This window comes from Drosophila hydei, unplaced genomic scaffold (genome assembly GCF_003285905.1).
Source record: "Drosophila hydei strain 15085-1641.00,03,60 unplaced genomic scaffold, DhydRS2 tig00000060-arrow-pilon, whole genome shotgun sequence".
In the NCBI taxonomy this organism is placed as follows: Eukaryota; Metazoa; Arthropoda; class Insecta; order Diptera; family Drosophilidae; genus Drosophila; species Drosophila hydei.
This window is the reverse complement of record NW_022045656.1, coordinates 5,594,822-5,614,280: the sequence shown is the minus strand read 5'-3', so window position 1 is coordinate 5,614,280 and position 19,459 is coordinate 5,594,822. Positions and strand designations below refer to the sequence as shown.

Below are 19,459 nucleotides of genomic sequence, written 5' to 3'. Positions count from 1 at the left end.
AACAAAATTAATCAAATGAGGCAAAAGTCAACGCACACATAAATCAGTCTGGCTCGGAAATAGTTTTGTTTAAATGCTTGCCAAGAGTTGCCCTCTAGCTATTGCTCTCTCTCTCTCACTCTCTCTCATTTTCTCTTACATCAGCTCAGAAGTCAAGAGTGCAACAACATATATTATAGTGTGTGGCAGCCAGAGTTGCCAGATTGCAATGCTGCTGTATGTTATAATAACGCACTAATTTGCATGCAGCTGAAGGCGAAACGGCAAAAGGACAACAGCTGTTAGGTTGCAAGAGTATGTGGTGCAAGGGGGCGGCTAGGCGAAACCGCTGCATGGTTACCCAGCATTTAAAACCCGTGTCGCATATGTTGACAGTCTGCTGCCACACCCAGCTTGCGCAGCATGTGGGTAGGTCGGTCGGTCGGACTTGCTGCAAATGAAGTTGCGCACAGCAAATATTATTTTTTAATGAAATTCCATTTAAAATGAAATTTATGCTCCCACACACAGTTGGATGTCCCTGCTTTAACATGGCTTGGGCGAAGGACGACTAAAAAGGAGACCCTGCAGCAGCAGACAAAATTAGAAGCTTTTGCTATTAGGTCGCGCGCAAAAGTTTAATTGAATAAGTTTTTTGTTGTTAGCCAAATAGCTGTAAAGGGGCGTGGCAGCGGGACAGAAGTAAGCAAGAGTTGCAGTTCTTGGTGTTTCTTTTGCTACTTCTGTCAGTGCATGCAATTAAAGTGAGTAGGTTACAAACGTAGCCAGCAAGTGATAGACTGAGAGCATACCCTGTACTTGCTGTGCATTATATATAAACAAATTTTAATATTTGCAAAGCCATTTTATTTATCTTACATATATAAAAATATTTTCATTTATGCACGCTTCTTTTAGCAAGGATAAGACTCTTTTCTCTGTCTACAGGGTATTTAACGACTATAAATTATAGCACTTAGTTTTTAGGACAGTTACTGTCTTGACTTGACTGCGAATTGCATTGTTTTTTTTTTTGGCATTTCAGCTGCAGCTCGCGTTGTTCGCAGTTTCCCAGCTAATTCAATTTCCTGGCCATTTGGCATTGTGTTTGTCTTTTGTTACAGTTACAGATTTTCCCAACGTCAAGCGTTAAACAGTTTGCATATTGCGCAACAGTAACAATCATCAAAAGTAGCCGCAGGGGCAGCTAGAGCGGGGTTAGACTGCCTTTTTGCTCTTATTTTTTTTTTTTTTTGGCTTGTCAGCGCCACTGAAATTGTCGTCGAAATTAAATGGTTAGTTGGTCTGACAAGCGCCGATGACAGTTGCACAATGTCCGCTGCAGTAACAACTGTCAACTGCCTCTGTCTCCATCTCTCAGTGTGTGTGTGCGCGAGTCGTAAGCGATGTGGCAACGCCAATTTATGTCGCATGCATCTTTAAGCGCTGACAAGTGGTATGGGAGAAAAACCATGCGAAAAGTTTTCCAAGTGATTGCTTGGGGCCCAGCATTTTGGGATTTGATATGACCCCAAGGCAGCTGCAAAATGTAGGGGCCAAAGCTAGGGAAAGGACACAGAGAGGCAACGATAAGTGTGGCATTTGGGGAATAGCATTGCATAGAGCAGCAAGCTGCGCATATTGCGCACTATAAATGCCAGTTTTAGGTCTTTTGTGCATTAAGTGCAGCCCGTAAAGTGAGTGAACTCATTAACAGTCAGTAAAACGTTTATGAATACGGCAGCGAGACTAATTGATGACTAATTGAAAACATGCTTAAAAGTAGACATTTTAGTTGCAAAGAAGGCAGACTTTATTTAAGAAGTAACAGCTAGTAAAACGTTTACGAATGAGATATAAAACTATTGGGTATTTTCTGTTGTATATTTATATATTATTTATGATTATAATTATTTCATGATTTCGAAAAAGCAGCCAGTAAAACATTTACGAATTGGACTAGAAAATTAAACATAAATAGTAAAAAATTCTTCCAATTGAGCTTAAATTCACTAATTTTTTGTGAAATAATTGTTTGTAAAATTCTTTAAATATCTAGTAAATCCAGTAAAACATTTATAAAAATCAAGCAAGTCAGCTTAAATCATATTAATAACAATTTTTATTTGTACAGTAATTCAAGGTAATTTATTAAAATACATCAAAGAAATGCAGTCAGTAAAACGTTTCGGAATTCCATTTTAAAACGATACAAATATAATTCAAAGTATAACAATCACACATACCTATCCTATAAGACAAGCTTATTTAAGTGTACAAATTAGTCGGAAGCATTGCTGTTAATCTGACGAAATAAATCAAAGTCAAAACTTTGTTCATTTGCTCAGTGTGAAGAGAAAACTAAAGGACACATTGACATTTATGTATATTGTGTGGTCAATCAGAAAACTGTTCATCGTCATCGTCATCGTCATCGTCCATCTGTCAGCTCAACTGTAGGCACTCAATCAACTTTTCAAGGGGCATCAATGCCACTGGAAGCCGCACTCAATTACACGCACTTAACACAATGCCCAGCATACAGAGCATAACGATGGACGGGCAACGAGCCACGACAACGATGATGATGATAAGAATAAAATTGGCAATACAATATGTATGTAACAAAAACAAAAAGGCCAACAAATGTCAATGTATGTGGATGTTGCCCAAAATGGTCGCTTGTCAGAGATGAAGATCTCAACTCGAGATACAAAACCACCAAAAGCTGCAAGTGCCAAAATGCGCCAATTATCGCTGATGCAATAACAAAGGGCTTCCCAGCACAAAAAAAAAACAAAACTGAAGAAAATAATAAAGCAAAATTATTATCGGCTCTGTACAACAATGAAAGATGAAGCAGCTGAGCCTGACAAAGAGCTGCTGCTGCTGCTAACAACAACAAAGTGGCAGAGGCGGCAACAACTGTTGCCAATATTTTGCAATAAAATGCCCAAAAAAAATATGATTTGCTGATGCCAGCTAGACACGTACACACACACACACAGGGATAGAAAATAACGAGAACATATCATCCGGATATGGCAGTTGCGAAACTTGACAACCATTTGAGGTATGACAGCCACGCCCCTCGAACGCCTGCAGCATTGGCAATTGGAAAACACTCAGCAACTGAAATCGAGCACAAGTAAGTAACTTTTTTGCTACAAGACAGGCGCACAAGGAAATAAAACATAGCAGATTCTACCCTAGCTGTAAAATGTTGGCTAGCATCAAAAAAAGGTATTGCAAGTAAGTTAAGTCTGTGCTTTTCTTACAGGGTATACGAATTGTGAATTGCAACAGCTGCTGCCTTAACAGCAAAAAAAATATAAAGTAAAATGAAACAATTTCTTCATCCATATTTCTAGTTCTTTACTAGTTTTTCTCTTATATTTTTTTTTTGGCTGATAACTTTCAAATGCAATGCCGCAGGCTGTTATGGCTTGGCAATAATGCAAAACACAGCGGCAGCAGCAGCAACAACAACGACTTAGCTGGCGTGGAGCGTGGCATCGTGGAAATGGAAATGTAGAGACGGCGACGACGACCACGAGACAACTCTGACTTGACGTTCAATTTCTCATAAAAGTTTCTTTGGCAGCTGTAACAACAAAGGCAGCAGGAGCAGCATCAGTTGCTGCCGTTGCAGTTACACCGCCACCACCATCAGCACCATCAGCACCAGCAGCAGCAGCAACAAAATATATAACACACAATTCAAACTTGAGAATTGCATTTCATGTTGCTGTATTTTTGATAAGGCGCTCAAATCGAAATGGAAAATGGAAATAAAAATTCGACATGTTTCATAATCAGGCGAAGCATTTCAATCAAAATGTACAAATTCTATTATATCTTTTTCTCCCATTTTATATGACTTGTTGTATGATTTCTGAAATAACTTTGCTAGCTTAAGGCAAATACGAATAACAATTTTATGGAGTTTATTTATTTCAGTTTGTAATTGATGGAATTTCATATTTTTTACATGATTTCAACGTAATATTTAGTAACTTTTTGACAATTATTTTGTTTTGAATTTTATATTTTTTAACAAAATATTTAACAAAATATTTATTTTAATTAATTTAATTAGAATTTTTAAAAATAAAATTTTTCATTTAAGTATATACTTTTTGTTTAAATTTATTTTAATATTTTCATATATTTTATATTGCTTCATTACTAATATATATTTCTGAAATATTATTTATTAATATTTAAATTTATATTTATTATTATATTTATTTATATCAATAGTTAATATTTAAATTTTAATAAAGTTTCTATTATTTATTTTTTATTTCTTTCTATTTTATATAATATTTTTTTTTCAATTCTATCAAATACGTTTTCTAAATATTAAACCACTTTCAATTTCAAGTCCAGCTGACTTCACTGCGCTCTTTAACGGGACCACAAAACAAGCGCCACTAATACCCAACGATTTGTCTGACACTCAGGCTGACTTTTTAAGCATATAGAAGTAATCGCATAAGTATGATAAAACAAAATATAAATAAAAAAGATCATGCAGCACTTGCATTAAAATTAAAAACATTTCCGACTGCGGCGGAAACAGCTGTAAAAAGTGGCACAATGCGATGTCGCCATCCGCACTCCCGCAGCAGTCGCTGCCCCCGCGTCTGTTTCCGGCAGGAGGAAAGAGGCGTGGCGGGGCCGGGCCGAGCCGAGTCGAGCCTGTTGGCCATTTTGTTTTTACAGGCTGGGATTTGCGAGCCCATTCAGAGAACGAACCATTTTTGCTGCGGCCCATTGAGTCTGTAGGGTTTTGCAGCGCTAACGCGTTGCTGCTGTTGGAGCCCTGGGGAGCCACAACCTACACAAAGGGAGCTGGAGAAGCAGTGAAGCAAAGGTGTGGGAAGGAAACGTTGACAGTTGCAGCTAAAAAGGTGTGGATGATTGCTGGACGAGCGAGAGAGAGAGAGCATGAGAGCCGAGGAAGCAATTGCTTGGCATTTTTGATTAGGCACGCAGCAAACAAAGCCCAAGCGTCGACGCAGGCCATAAATATGTTAATGATAATGAATTGCAATTGAAATTGCGTTGGGGGCCAAGCAGCTGGGCCCAAAGCGGCAAAGTATTATTCACTTTGTGTTGCCTACTATGCGGGGCCAAAGACAAACTCTCGAAAAAGAGAATATGTCCGATGTACTCTCTCTCTCTGCATTTTAATGCAGTCTAATTAACTTCTGTCCAACTTTTCGCATATCAAATGTAAAATATATAAGTAACGGAATGCCGAAAAAGCAACAATTTCAATTTAATTAACCTTCTGCAAAGTGAAACCGCAAAATGTAAAGTTAACAGCAAGCAGATTAAAAGTAAACTTTTATTAATAAAAAATAAACAAAAGCAAAAATTAAAACAAAATGTGAAACTTTTAATAAAAATCACTTTAGCATTTCAAACAACAAAACACAACCAAAAAACACAAGAGGAAGACGCAGAAGATATTTATATAAAGAAAACTTTGTGGTTAAATTAAAAAATACTTTTCATTGTGGTTAACGGCGAGGCCAAAAAGCCAGCAAATGCAGCTTCGTATAATAAGTACTATATTGAAATTTATTTGAGTAATAAAAGAAACGAAGAAGAGGAAGAATAAAAATAAGACAAACAAATGCAAAGCAGATTTGCATTTTGAAGCCGTAGCAGTAGAGCGAAATTAGTTGAAGAAATGCAAAAAACAGAAACGGAAAAATGGGAAAACAGAAAACATTCGCCTAAACAAAGAGCCGCAATAAAATAGCCAAAAAAAAGGAAAAACTTGTGCAAGAGGAATAAAAGAAAACTCAGCTAACATGTTTTAGAAGACGCAGCCAGCACAAAGAAACGGATTCACTGCCAAATTAAACACGAAATTGAATTCTGCTCATCATAATTTCCCCAAGGATGCTTATTAGGCCAAGCACAGTCGGGCCGGGCAAAGCTCCCCAAAGACTCCCATTTGACGAGCCAAATCCTCTGGCTGAAGGCATCTGCCCATCATGCGGCCCCTACCCGCCGGCACAGTCTGACTGCTGCATTGTCATAAGTGCAACTGAGACCAGAACTTGATATTATTTTCTTGATTAGGCGTGGGCGATGGCTGCAGCAACAAGGCAACAACAATCGAGCTTAAGAAAATATCAAATATGCATAAAGTCATTCAAGGCGAAAAGCCACAAAGAAAAGCGAAAAACTTGCAGCTCACATAACAGTTAAGAAAATATTTTGTTATGCCTGAAAGGTGTGAAAACTTTATTCAGAATTTATAAATATTATATAGCTTCTCAGTTTCCATATCAAACTTCCTAAGCTTTTAATTCTCTCTTAGTTTAGCAAACCTTGTTAAGTTTCATTCGATAAAGATTTTCATTTAATTAAGATAAATCTGCTGGGCATCACCTTGATCACCCCCCCCACAACCGCTTGCTGTGCGCATACGCTTCTTTTCGTATCTTTGCTGGAAATTCAAACTTCAAATAAAAAATATTTGTTTTCCTTAGACTTTCGCTATAACAAATTCAATTTAAGTGTTTGCTTTTTCCTGTTGGCAATTAAAGTCTACGTATCTGCCGTCCTACGCTTGTCTGAGCAGCAAAACCCACAGAAGTTAACCGGAAAAAACTATACCCAAAATGTAAACCTCAAACATTTAAGCCAAAAACATGCAAGCAAAACAGACGCAGCAAAAGAGGAAAACCTAAAAACCAATTGAAGCGTAGCTAAACTAACTACAACAACAAACAAGCAGACAGCCAAAAAAAGCCGCAGGTATTCAATGGAATTTGCCAAAAACTTCTGAAAGTAAAATCAATTGAATTTGACGCTGAAGCCGAAAAAAGTGGGAAAACTTTTGACCTGGACATCAAAAACACAATGGTCAAAGTAGGCGTGGCCACAGCCAATTATCACACACAACGAGCATTGAAGGAAATTTGCTTGCGTAAACTTTTATCGAAAAATCAAGAAAAACAAATGAAATAACAAGGCAAAAGAACTTTTGCGCAACTCCCCGCAGAGCGAAACAGAGTGAGATATATATATTCAGAACAAATACTTGACATAGGGGAGCTATGTAAGTTAGTTGTGTTGCAGATACAACGACAGCATACAGATACAGATACTAACGCTTAGATATGACCCCATCTAGCTCAACTCACCCCAGCCCAGTTTCTAATTGAAAGCAGAACTTGGTTTCAACTTTAGCCTCGAATGCAATTAAAAGCAGCAGCCGAGCGGCAGTCAGAGACGGATTTCAGCGTAATCTTTTTACATCAAGAGTTGCTACGCTGCCTGTCCCCAAAGCACAAACAACAACAGCAGCAACAGCAGCAGCAGCAGCAACCAAGTCATGGCTGAAAACTTTTCACTTGGCTAATGCAAAAGTAAAGCAATGCTTAAAATTTTATTTACGCACAAATTAAAATATCAAGGCTAAGGAAAATGCTCGACTGGAAATTATGAGACGAAACCCACGCCCACGCCCACACTGTAGCGCCTCGAGGCAGCTTACATAAGTTTCGCCTCAAAAGGCAGGGGAACTATAAAAGGGACTGGCGGCGGCTGCCTAGTTTATAGTTGCGATTTTTAGATAATGCAAAAGTTGTAACTAGGTGCGGCCTCGAGGCGCTGCCTGCTTATTCTTTCTATCTCATGGCCTTGCCAAATGAACCTCAACTTTCGAGTAGATTTTTTGTTTTTGTTTCCTCTTTCGTTACGTTCAATATATAGTCCAATTAGTTGGCTAATAAATATGGGCGTGGGGAATAACAAGTTCCCGAATATTAAGAACTTTAAGCTAATTAAATGAGTGAAACTCGAATAACGTAGAGTGAGAAAATAACTTATGACAGACTTAACTTAAACCTGTTGGGAATTACAATATATTTTATTGTATTTGTTAGTTTCCAATTTTCCTGATAGATGAAGCAAGCTTAAAACTTGTTTTTAATTAAGCTTCCCATGTCAGAAAGTTCAGAAGCAATTAGAACTTAAAGCAAAGTCAAATAAAAATGGAAATTGATTTTAGATTATTACAAAAAATGCCGATAAACAAGTTTTCGAACTGTCTTACATATCTATAAGGTTTGCTTAAGATTTTCAATTGCTTCAAGTTCATTTAATCAAGTTGACCAAATATTGATTATAGATCGTTTAGCAGAGTAGGAACCTCTGCTTGGCATTTTCGAAGTGACCGCAATGAAGCGACAGCCACAAATTTTCGCAATCATCTAGAATGCAATTGAATTCGAAGTGCTTGGCCCATAAAAAATCAATTAATTTTGTGCTTCACACGTAAAGCTGCTGCTGCTGCTGCAAATCGATTACCACCACATTGATGGGAAAATTAGTGGGAGTGGGCATGGGTTGTTATGGCAGGCCACAAAGTCAATGGGAAAATTAATACACATGTTCCCAGCAATCAACCACGCTCTTTCTAAAGAAACCACACTGTGCCTCCCTGTCTCTCTCTCCCTCTCTCGCTCTCTCTCTGTGTCTCTTTTCCCTCTTTCTCCAACCGGAATGAGTTTCCTTTGCTTTGGGGCTTTGGCATTTGCTTTAGCCAGGTCTTTGCGTTTGACACAATTTTCGCTAGCCAATCGGTAAATACCAAAGACTTGAGCAATGCGAATGAAATCTGAACTTTTCCAAACGTCCGCGCTACTGCCCACTACAAAAGTCGAGCACATTGTCACGTTTGAGGACCTCTATAAAACGTGTGCACTTCGATTATCTGTGGACTGTGTTTGATTATTTTGCAACTGGTTGAAGGACCCACGCTCAAATTGAGTCGGTCGAATGCCCGGCCAATGTTGATTTACAACATTTGTAGTTTTACTCGTGGCCCAGTTAATTAGTACTATTTGTTGTTAGCTCTTAATTTCTTTTAATTGCGCGCATGTCGCATACAAAGCAGAAGAAGAAAACTTGCTCGAAGAACAAAGTGAAGGGGCAGCATATAGAATGTAATGATTGCAATTTTATGAGGGCTCCTTACGAAAGACACGCTCAAGTGCCAACAATTAGAAAAGTTTACCTGGTAAACGGCAAAGAGAAAAAGTCTCGGTAAAGTACACTCCGAGTGGGCGAATGTGCTGTATTTGACATACTAATGAATTTATGTAGACAATTTGCTAAATGGCATGTGAACCACTTTAAGAAGAGATGTGGGCTAGACACAAGACATAAATGTCAGCTGCAGAAATTGAAGCAAGGACGAGGAAATGAAATTTAGAAATTGCTGCACAAATCCAACGAACAAAATATAATTACTGAAGTAATTACAATTAGCAGACAAAATTACTTAAGTAAATGCCAACGTAGATATATGAGATAATAATGAAAGAAAAGGCAAGAAATAAGTCCTAATATTTGAATTACTTGAGTAATCAGATTTTACACGCACAATTACTTGAGTAATTGTAGAATTCAACAAAGTCTTGGGATGTGTTTACATTTGAAATCTCCGTAAGACACAAGATAAATTATGTTAAGGTTAAAATATGTTATTATTCATGCTGTAATTACTTAGTAATTATTTATAACTACAATTGTAATTATTATATTCAGTGCACGATTGTTAGCAACTAGAATAAATGTAGTTTAGTTGGAATTACTTAAGTAATTACTCAAGTAATTAAATGCTGTTTGTCAGTAATTACAGCCAAAGAGCGCTGAGAATTATGATAGACTCACCTAACCAAATGCTAAAAACGTTCACCTACCTCAATAACCGATCCTAAAGCCCACAGAAGCAGCACTAAATAACCAAAGAAATTGCAAATACGAGCTGATTAAAACAAAAATAAATTATAAAACTTGACACAGCCTCACACACCATACATTTTGATGGGTTTATAAATGGGAGAAGGCGTTGGGGAATTCGTTTAAAATTATTTTTCATTTGTTTGTTTTATTTTGAGGGAGTTATTTAAGAAAAAGAAAAAACGTAGGGTACAACATTTGTCAGCTAAACAGAAACTACAAATGAATAGGCGCCTTCTACTCACTGTAGGGCTGAGGTCGTGTACCGTAAAGAGGCTCCTGCAGTAATGGTGAGCGACCATTTCCAATCTCCTTAACTGAAATGAGATAAGAGCAAATGGCAAACAATTTGCGCGTGATAAATGTTTCCACAAATTTGTTGAATTTGTTGGTTGTTGGATTGTTGGGTTGCATTGTTGGTAGTTGAGTTGAGTTGGATTGAATTGAGTTGAGTTGAATTGAGTTGAGTTGAGTTGAATTGAGTTGAGTTCTGTTGTGGTGTATCTGTGTCTGAGCATCGTTTATTCTTGTTGTTTTACACTAAAATCTAACTAATGGAAACTGTTTGAGAGTGTGTTTGTTGTTGTTCTGTTAAACTGTTAAACAAACGAAACAATGGGCAGAAAAAAAGATATACGAAAAAAGTATCAAACAAAATGTAGGTTAATTGTGTTCAAACCCGGGCATAACATCATAAAAACATATGTATATTCAGCACGTATTCAAGTCGACGCGTTTTAACAACTGCAGTGAGAGAGACAGCGAGAGAGGGAGAGAGATAAAACAGATACACCCAAAAGAGAAAGAGAGAGAGGAGACGGAGAGACTGGGCAGATCATATGAATGAGAAAGTCTGCAATGAATTTATATATATAAATATATATATGTATATCAAATCAGGCAGGTCGTTCGCCCGTTTCAGCTGCTGCTTTTTTGTTATTCATTGTTTTTTGCATGTCAATGAATCAGTTTCTGTTTTTTTATATATTTTTTTTGTATATGCCATATAATAAAGAAAGAGATAAAAAGAAAAAGTATATACTATATATATGGCTACATATATATGTACAAAAAAAACTTGACGCAACGTGTAGGCAACTAATTTCATTTCAGTTTTTGGGGCAGGTCAGTACACAACAACAACAACAACAACAACAACAACCATAACCATAACAACAATAAATTGTGGGTAACGCGTCGCGTCGCATTGAATTTGAAATGCTTATATAACAATAATTTATGACAGCCACAACGCATTTAGCCAAATTATGTCGAGTCCTTCACACTAGTTTAGCGATTTATTAGCCAAATTAACGACACGGCTGTCAATCAAATTGATGAGCGAAGTTCAAGTGTAGCCGTAGAAAATTGCATGCGAAATGAGATCAGAAGGGAAATTTAGTAAGGCGACATCTAGCGACCGTTAGTTGAACCACAATGTCAGCTGCTATAACATTTGCCACAATTTTCAATGCCTTCGATTCGCTAGCTACGCTCACACGCTGCGCACCTGAATTTCAGGGCCACCTGACCAACAAAATCAACTGCGACCCCAATTTTTTGTATTTTTTTTTTTTGTAATTTTTCTTGTTTTGGCTGGGTCCACAATGAGAACCTGTTCTACAAATGCAAACAAATAGAAAAACTTAATTTTCATGTGCAATTATTTTGTTTTTCTGAAATCGACTTTTATGGCTAAGTGGGCTAATGTCTTGCATTGAGTACGAATATTAGCGACATTTAAGGCGAAACATTTTCAGAATATGCTGACAGCGACCAAGCATAGTAAAGATTAATAGATATCGATAAAACCCAAAGCACAAAACTGACTTTGCTAAAAAAGATCTCTCATATAATATAATCCAACCATGAACCACAAAGTGAGCAAAAACGATTGTCTACGATATTTAAGATTGAAATACGATAATGAATTGGAATAATGTGGAATAAGATATGAACCAAGATCTAGAAGTTCATTCAACTATAATCAATTTGAACAGAAATCTGTCAACATTAAAGTATTGCCTATGATTTTCAAATATATATAATTTAATTGAGAATCGATTCAGTTTTGATCTCTTAATTATAAGCTTAGGGGTACATAATTTCAGATCTTTATAAAGTTTGTTGAAAATCAGTATACGAAGTACAAAAAAAATATTTCAATCAGAATTGATTTCACGAAGCATATTTTAAGCTACTTTGCGTTTCAGTCAATAGAAATGATTGCTCTGAGATTAGCTGAGATCTTATCGGTAAAGTAAAACTCTTGAGAGCCTAAAGTTTATTATTATCTACTTTCGTAGCATTCCTAGTCTAGATAAATATAAAAGGCACTTAACAGTTTAGGTGCTGCTCTTGGCGCTTCGGTTTAGGGGGCGGGCTCTTACGTTGATTTTGCACTTACAAACTATGATATTTGGTAGGTAGTTATATTTAGTATAGAGTGCTTCAACTGACTCACCTCCGTCACAGTAGCTGTGTGTGTGTGTGATAATACGCAACGTTGGTCGACGTCGCGGTCTCTCTCCAAAGAACGGTGCACAATATATATAAAATTATTTATATATTTTTTTTATATTTTTCTTTTTTGTGAACCGTCAGAAACTACTTTGTCGACCGACGAAAACCAACGGGCCGTACATACAACTTCTCTACATGCCCCAAAAATTCGATCATATAGAGCTATATAGTTACATAACTTTGAACAGATCCCAATGGTAAATGTTTTATTTGTTTTTGTTTTTTTTTTTAACTTTTGATAAATTAAATAAAAGTTGAAGCTTTTAAAATTTGTGGTTCATGGCATGAAATACAGAACAAAAATTATATATAAGCTTTATATATATGTATATATAAGTCTATATTGATGTGGGTAAATAGTTCCAAAAGTATATTATATTTCGATTATTCGATATATTTCGTTATTTTTATATTTGATGATTTTGGGGTATTCAGTTTCTCTCGGTTAGCTTCGACTCGTCGGATTTGCAACATCAGGCACAGCAACAACCACAATTGGCAACATTTTCTTCCGATAACGATAGATTTATCGATAAGTCGCTGTCTATTTTCTCTTTTTTTTGTCGATTTCTTTGAAGTTATTTTATCTCATTTATCTCAGTTTTATGCAAAAAATTCAAAAACTTTTCAAGGATCTGTTCAAATTGTACGCTCTATAGCGACTACGAATCGGGACTGTAGCAGCTGTCGCAGTATCAGCTCTACTGGCAATAGTCGCTGTTGTAGTAGTAGCACAATATGTTATCCATTGGCGCAGCCACATTCCATTCCGTTATGTGTTATGGATCCCGCGCTGTCAACATCACGATCATCACGATCATCATTAACATCATTCAGATCATCTGTATATCTCATGATGATGATCATGTCCAACAACAACAATTGCTGCATCTGCTGCGTCGCTGCCCGTGCCATGCATCCCTGCACACAGACAAACACAAGCGAGATAGAGATAGATAGTAGAATAGTGTTGGGTATTCTTTTTTATTGTTGTTGTGATTGTGATTAGAGAAAGAGAGAGAGAGAGAGAGAGAAAGAGATACTATATAGAGACAGTAGTGAGTAGACATATACTGAATGCTTGCAACATTATCATTATTTTAATTTTTGTATCTTGTCTGCGAGTTTGCGTTTTTTTGTTGTTGTTGTGATGCTTAGTCCTGCCCAGATATAGAGTTTTCATATATATACATACATAGATAGGCATATATATATGTATATATATAATATGCTTGCATATTTCGTGGTTGGTTTTTGAATTTTTGTATAGATTGCATAAAATTGAATATATATATATTTTTTTATTTTTTTACTTTTGCTTAAGTTTGGTGCATTCATACTTTATTTTTTAGTTGCATAACTGTTGTTGTTGTAGCTGTTGTTGTAGTAGTAGTAGTAGTAATTGTAATTGTTTTACTGAGGGAATATATATACATATATATATATATATAATATATATATAGATATGTATATATATATACTTAAATTACTTTTGTTTTTGTCTTTTTCTTTCACACACAACAAACAGAGCAGTAGTAGTATTTTTTTTAGTATTTTTAGTATTTCTGCATTATCGCTTGCTTTTGAGTTTTCAACTGGGGTTAGGTAAAGTAGTAAGTTAAGTTAAGTTAGTTGGATAGTAGACAGGCGGGCGGGCGGGCATTTGGTTGGTTGGTTGTTCAGGCAGGCGGGCAGGCTTTAGAAGGGGGCGGGGTGAGAGCTATGGCAACGCTGTGGTGGTATTAGCCTTGTGATTGTTATTCTATATAAATCGAGGTTTGGGTTTTTGGATCCGTGTGCTGTTTTTATTATATCATTATTATTATTGTGATAGTAACTGTTGTTGCTGTTGATGTAGTAGTAGTTGTTGTTGTTATTGTTGTTATTACCTTAAAAACACTGGCGTGAAAATAAAAGAAATAAAATAAAATCAAATCAAGAATGTAAAAATAAAAAATCAAATAAATTATGGTTAAAAATTAGTTAGTAAAATTTTAAGTTTTGGCGCGCAGTTTTTGTATTTTTTTCTTGTAATTTTTAATATAAATATCAATTTTTATTTGTACAGTGCGAGCAAAAAGCTGGTTGTTATTGTTGTTGTTGTTGTTGTTTGGACTGAAATTTATTTTTGTTGTTGTTCTTGTTGTTGTAGTTGTTCTTGTGGTTGCTGCACTCAATTTGCTGCTGCGTTTGCTTATAAAAATTCTTTTTTCTTGCTGGCTCGGCGCTTAGGCGCTGTTGCTTGATGTTGTTGTTGCTGGCTTGATGATGTTGTTGTTGTTGTTGATGTTGTGGTACTTTGTCATATAATACACAATGTTTCTTTGTATCTGTTGTAGTTGTTTTTGTAATATAATACAGTGTGTATTCAATAATTTTTAGTAGTAGCAAGTGAAGAGAGATTTCTTTTTTCTTATTTTCAGTTTTATTCTCGAAAGACTTTTTCGGGGTTAATTGTTTTTGTTGTTGTTGTTTTTGGTTTTAGTAGGCGCTGTGTGGTTGTTGTTTTTGTGTGTTGCATGTTGTAGTTGTTGTTGTTGTGGTTGTTGCTGGCTTTAACTGCTTGTGCTTGCTGTTGTTCTTGTTGTTAAATGAGAGAGTTTTCGTGTCGACAGGATAAAAATTTGAACGTTGAAGTAGAGTCGTAGCTGGATTTTATAGTTTCTTTTTAAACTTTTGTTTTCACTAATAGTTGATTCTTTTTTATAGTTAAATATTATATGTATTTATATATATTTACCATGTGAATAAAATATGAAATTTGTTTTTCACAAATCGAACAAAAAATATAGAATATTTATGCATTTATAGTTGGAAAAAAAACCAAAGTTTTGATATGTTTTTTTGTCAAAGTTTGTAAAGAGTATATTTTGCTTAAAAGGCTAAACTAAGCTTAAGTTAAAAGATTTTATAGCTAGGAAATCAGTTTTTGGGTTTGTTTTTCATGTGGTTCTTGTACAAAGCTGAGTGTAACTGAATGATTCTGTGTGTGTGTGTGTGTGATGAGTGTGTCACATGTTGGTTGGATTAGTAAAGCCGGTAGAAATTAAAATAGATCAGCCAAACAAATAGATCAGAAGAGACGTGATTTGTTCAAACAAATCGTTTATAATTTGTATGAGTTTATTATAGTGTCTTTTTGTGAATGACATCAATCAATGAGTCAATTATGTGTGATTGCCTTGCATTCCCTGAGTTTTAACTCTAAAATGTTGTATTTAATCTTTTTTTTTTTGTAATATCAAACATTTCAATCAATCAATCATCTAATCAGATGTGATCTTACTTGCCTATGTTTTCTCATTTATAAATCTACTGAACAGTTTACTAAATACGTGCTTCAATATGCTCATCAATCAAACTATTTTTCATTCATTCAATCATAATGTATTGTGTACTGATTTGCCTGTTAATTAACTTTCACAAATGAATTAAATTGATCAATGATTGAAATAGATTACACTGTGAAAATTCAATAATCTGAACTAGATCAATCATGATTGAATACCACGTATTAGCTATGCATACTAGTTGTGCGAGTTCTAAGTAAACATCAATCAATCAATAAAATAATTGACGTCCATCAGCTTGATCAGCTCAATCATTGGGCTATCATCATTTTGATTGAATAGCGTGAAATCAAATATCCAATATGATTGAGCTTAGTTCTTTAAGTAGTTGCCAATAACTTGTGCAATCAATCAATTTGCTGGTTGACCACAATTCCAGCAGTGTAATCAACTAAGTTTCAAGAAATTGCTAAGTGGAAACATGCGCAATCAATCAATAAAAGTTTTAAGATAAACATTTGCATGTTTGCATCGCTGATTTTAAATCCAGCCAGCTGCTCAATTTAACCTAATTATGGGTGACAACCTTAAGAGTTGACAGCACTTTTGATGCGCCACATTGGGTTTGGGTAAAACAAAAAGCTTGTAACCAGATTAGACGATGGCCAGGCAACGAAGAGCATACGAACGTGTGTCCCCAGAATGTATTCACTGGGCACTAAAGTGTCATTCGCAGAGCCAAAAAGTTGGCTAACACACACATAGCAAATCTGATATTATATGGGAGAGGGGGTAAGGGAAAAGGGATGGCCATAAAAACCAATTTAATTGGATCTAAATGCTAAAGTTGACGCCTACGCGTGGGCCATATGAAAAGGCAGTCCGCAACAATTATACCAGACAGAATATCATGGCGTAAATGTTGTGGGCCGAAGGGTTCGGTATTTCGGTTGGCCCGACCATTATGGCCGAAAGCAAATAAAATGCCCATATCTGAGAGGGTATAAAAGCAAATTATTCACACTGATTACACGAAGTTTGCCGCTTGACATAAACTAAGCCACGCTGAAAAATAAACCGTTATAATTACGTTGCATTATATGAGGGCAAGGAGTGGGAGGCGGCCGCTTGTGAGTTTGAGTGGTGGTGGTGGAGAGTTAGTGGGAGTCAGCATATGGCTGGGAAAATGTGCCACTAAAAACAAATTGAGGATCCAAAATAGCGCAAGGCTCTAGATAAAACGAAAATAATCAGCAGGCAGCCAGGCTGAAGGACTGCTGCCCCCCCACACGCACATACATACACCCAGAAATTGTCGTGTCATAAAAATAAAGTGCCTAAGAAACAGTGAAGAGCCTTGGGAGTATCTTTGATGGGCGAGGGGCGTCTGAGCGGGTGGGTGGCTAGGCAGAAGCACTGCAGGACGTGGACATAGCCATGGCCATGACTATGGCAACGGATCGGGCAAACAAATGTTGATTTAGGATAAGCAGCCAGTCGGGCCAGATGAAATAACGAACATGTTTCTTTTTCCTTTTTACATGCTTCGATTCCAATTTAAATAAATAACAAGTGGCGCTGGCTCAAGTCGAGGAGTGCAGCACTAAAAGATACCCAGCAGCAGCATTTAGTGGCTTCAAAGTTTGATCAAGACTGAATGGGATTTAAAAATGCTGTAATAGAATTTCATTCATATAAGCAAAGGCTTTTGCATTCCCTGCACATTATGCCCCATCTGGACTATTACAGGGTAGCATTACTGCCCCACAACACAGACATCCCTTCAGTTGAATGCTTTGCGTAATAATTGAAATCACAGGCCCTCACACAGACAGAGTTGCCAACGCAACGCATTAGGGTTGTCATTGTCATTTGCATACATAGCCATGCGTCTGCGTCTGTGTCTGTGTGTGTGTGTTGTGTTGCTCCATATGAATTATTTATGCTCATTTAATTCGATAGTTGTGTGTGCCATCGCCTGCTAGTCACATCATAAAACTGGGAACACCTTTTGCACTCCTCCAAGCCCCTGGCTGCTCTGCGTGCGCTTTCCGTCAGGCATGATTTAATCATAAACGTAAAGTAGTTTTGTCATGTTTTATGTCAGCTGCCCTCTCTGCGCTTCTCAGTATTCAAATTGTTCTGTTATGCGACTTTTAAATGTGTTTCGTGTTGGCGTTTCGTTTTTTTCTCTTTTTCTGTTTCTGTTTTTGATGACTTTCGCTATTTTGATTGTTATTTTTATGTGTTGGTTATTTTTCATTGTAATTTCAGTAACTATATCGTGTCTTTGTGGTAACTAATATACTCTGTAACTAAGAACAACTAGTGAGCATATGCTCTAAGGCATGAGATTAAGTATTAAGTATTATAAAAAGGAAAATTGCAAGATCAAAGAACGCGCTAAAGCTGCTCCCTAGCAATTGTCACATATATATATTTTTATATCATTTTCTAGGGTATCTTTAGTTGATCTATTCGCAAACGTAGCCAGCGTGCTTTATTACGCCACATTGTTATTGTTATTGTCATGCATTCATAAATAAATAATGACATCCATTACAATGCAGGTTTTTCTCTGTGTTGTGGTTTTGTACAAAACACCGAAGGCAAAGGGCGCCGAGGTCGCCGCTACCAGTTTTGTGGTTAATTATAGCATAGTTTTTGGGGGATGGCATTTGGCTTGCTTTTGTTAGCTGATACGATAATAGCAGCAGAAAATGGCGCATGTGTCAGCTGTTATGAGTTTTCCGGACGAAATGTTTACTTTGGCCATATTTGTATTAAAGTGATTGATCGCATGACAATGGGGGGCAGCGAGCCGAGGTTAGGGGCTGCACTGTATCATAAGTATATGCATATAAACAAAAATATAATTAAGCTACGGATATGAACGACGACCAGGAAAGAGAAGTTTAAGCGCTCTGAAAGTTTGGCCACAAATCATTACAACTCCTACTTCAAGGAGGGCAAACAAATTTATTACAAGTTTAGGCCTTTAGCTAAAAAGAAAGCCACAAAACCCAATTCGACTGTATTATTTAAGGAATGTCAGCCGAAGGAAGTTCTTTGCCAGGCCTTAATGTGTCCATAATAAGCCAAAAGCCCAGCCCATCGAGTGCCCAAAAAGTGTCACTTAAAAGGAGCCCAGTCCACAACTGCATTACGTATACGTAACTAGATATTACGTATACGTGAACTAGCTGCACGTATTTGTCGGTTTGTCAAGCGAAACTAAAAATCGAACGTCCTTGGCTAACAAAGGTAGTAAGAAAAATAAAACGGAACTCAAGCAACTCATCGACTTAAAAAAGGAGGGAGCGAAAATAGAAAAAACAATTTGCTGTCAAATAAAGAGCGAACTGTTCGCCCACAAAGAAGCAAAACGTAAGAACACATCGCGTGACAGCACGAAGCATGCCCCAAATGCGACGAGCATAAGAATCTATCTAAATACAAGAATAAGAAGAAGCTAGACTGCAGCACGGAAACGGAAGCAGTCAAAAGGGCGGCAGGGAAGACGGAGCAAAAACCGCAAGTAGGATGCCATGGAAAATGAGTGGAAAATTAACAAAACGCCAACCGCGCGCATAGATAAAATTGCACGTGAAGTGACTAGTGACTCGCTGGGCAGACACAAGCCACTCGTAAATATGCAGGCGAAAGCGCTACCTCTAAAAGTCAACCCTTAGTATATATATATATATATATATATATATAAAATATATCTATCTATCTGTCTGTCTGTCAGCTTGGTTAGCCAGAGGCGACCCTGACGCTTGGCAAATGCAAATACTACACAAATTCTATTTGTTTTTTTACTGCTATACTAGAGAGAGTTGATAAAGTTAGTTTATATATATTTTTTGTGCGGTTAGTTACTGGGGCTG

The 19,459-nt window shown here is 36.7% G+C and overlaps 1 protein-coding gene across 16 annotated transcripts in view; it reads right to left on the bottom strand.

The window, feature by feature from the left end:
- LOC111594467 (heterogeneous nuclear ribonucleoprotein L) overlaps positions 1 to 19,459 on the bottom strand; it is a 132,316-nt gene that overhangs the window by 34,962 nt on the left and 77,895 nt on the right. For 3 of the 16 annotated variants that reach the window (XM_030222735.1, XM_030222734.1, XM_030222736.1), the window contains exon 6: positions 10,002 to 10,073. The exons of 10 other annotated variants lie outside the window; for them this stretch is intronic. In XM_030222735.1, the coding sequence (XP_030078595.1) occupies positions 10,002 to 10,073 (72 nt within the window). The remainder of the gene's footprint in view (positions 1 to 10,001; positions 10,074 to 19,459) is intronic. 3 more of the 16 variants (XM_030222737.1, XM_030222738.1, XM_030222741.1) reach the window with 1 other exon arrangement.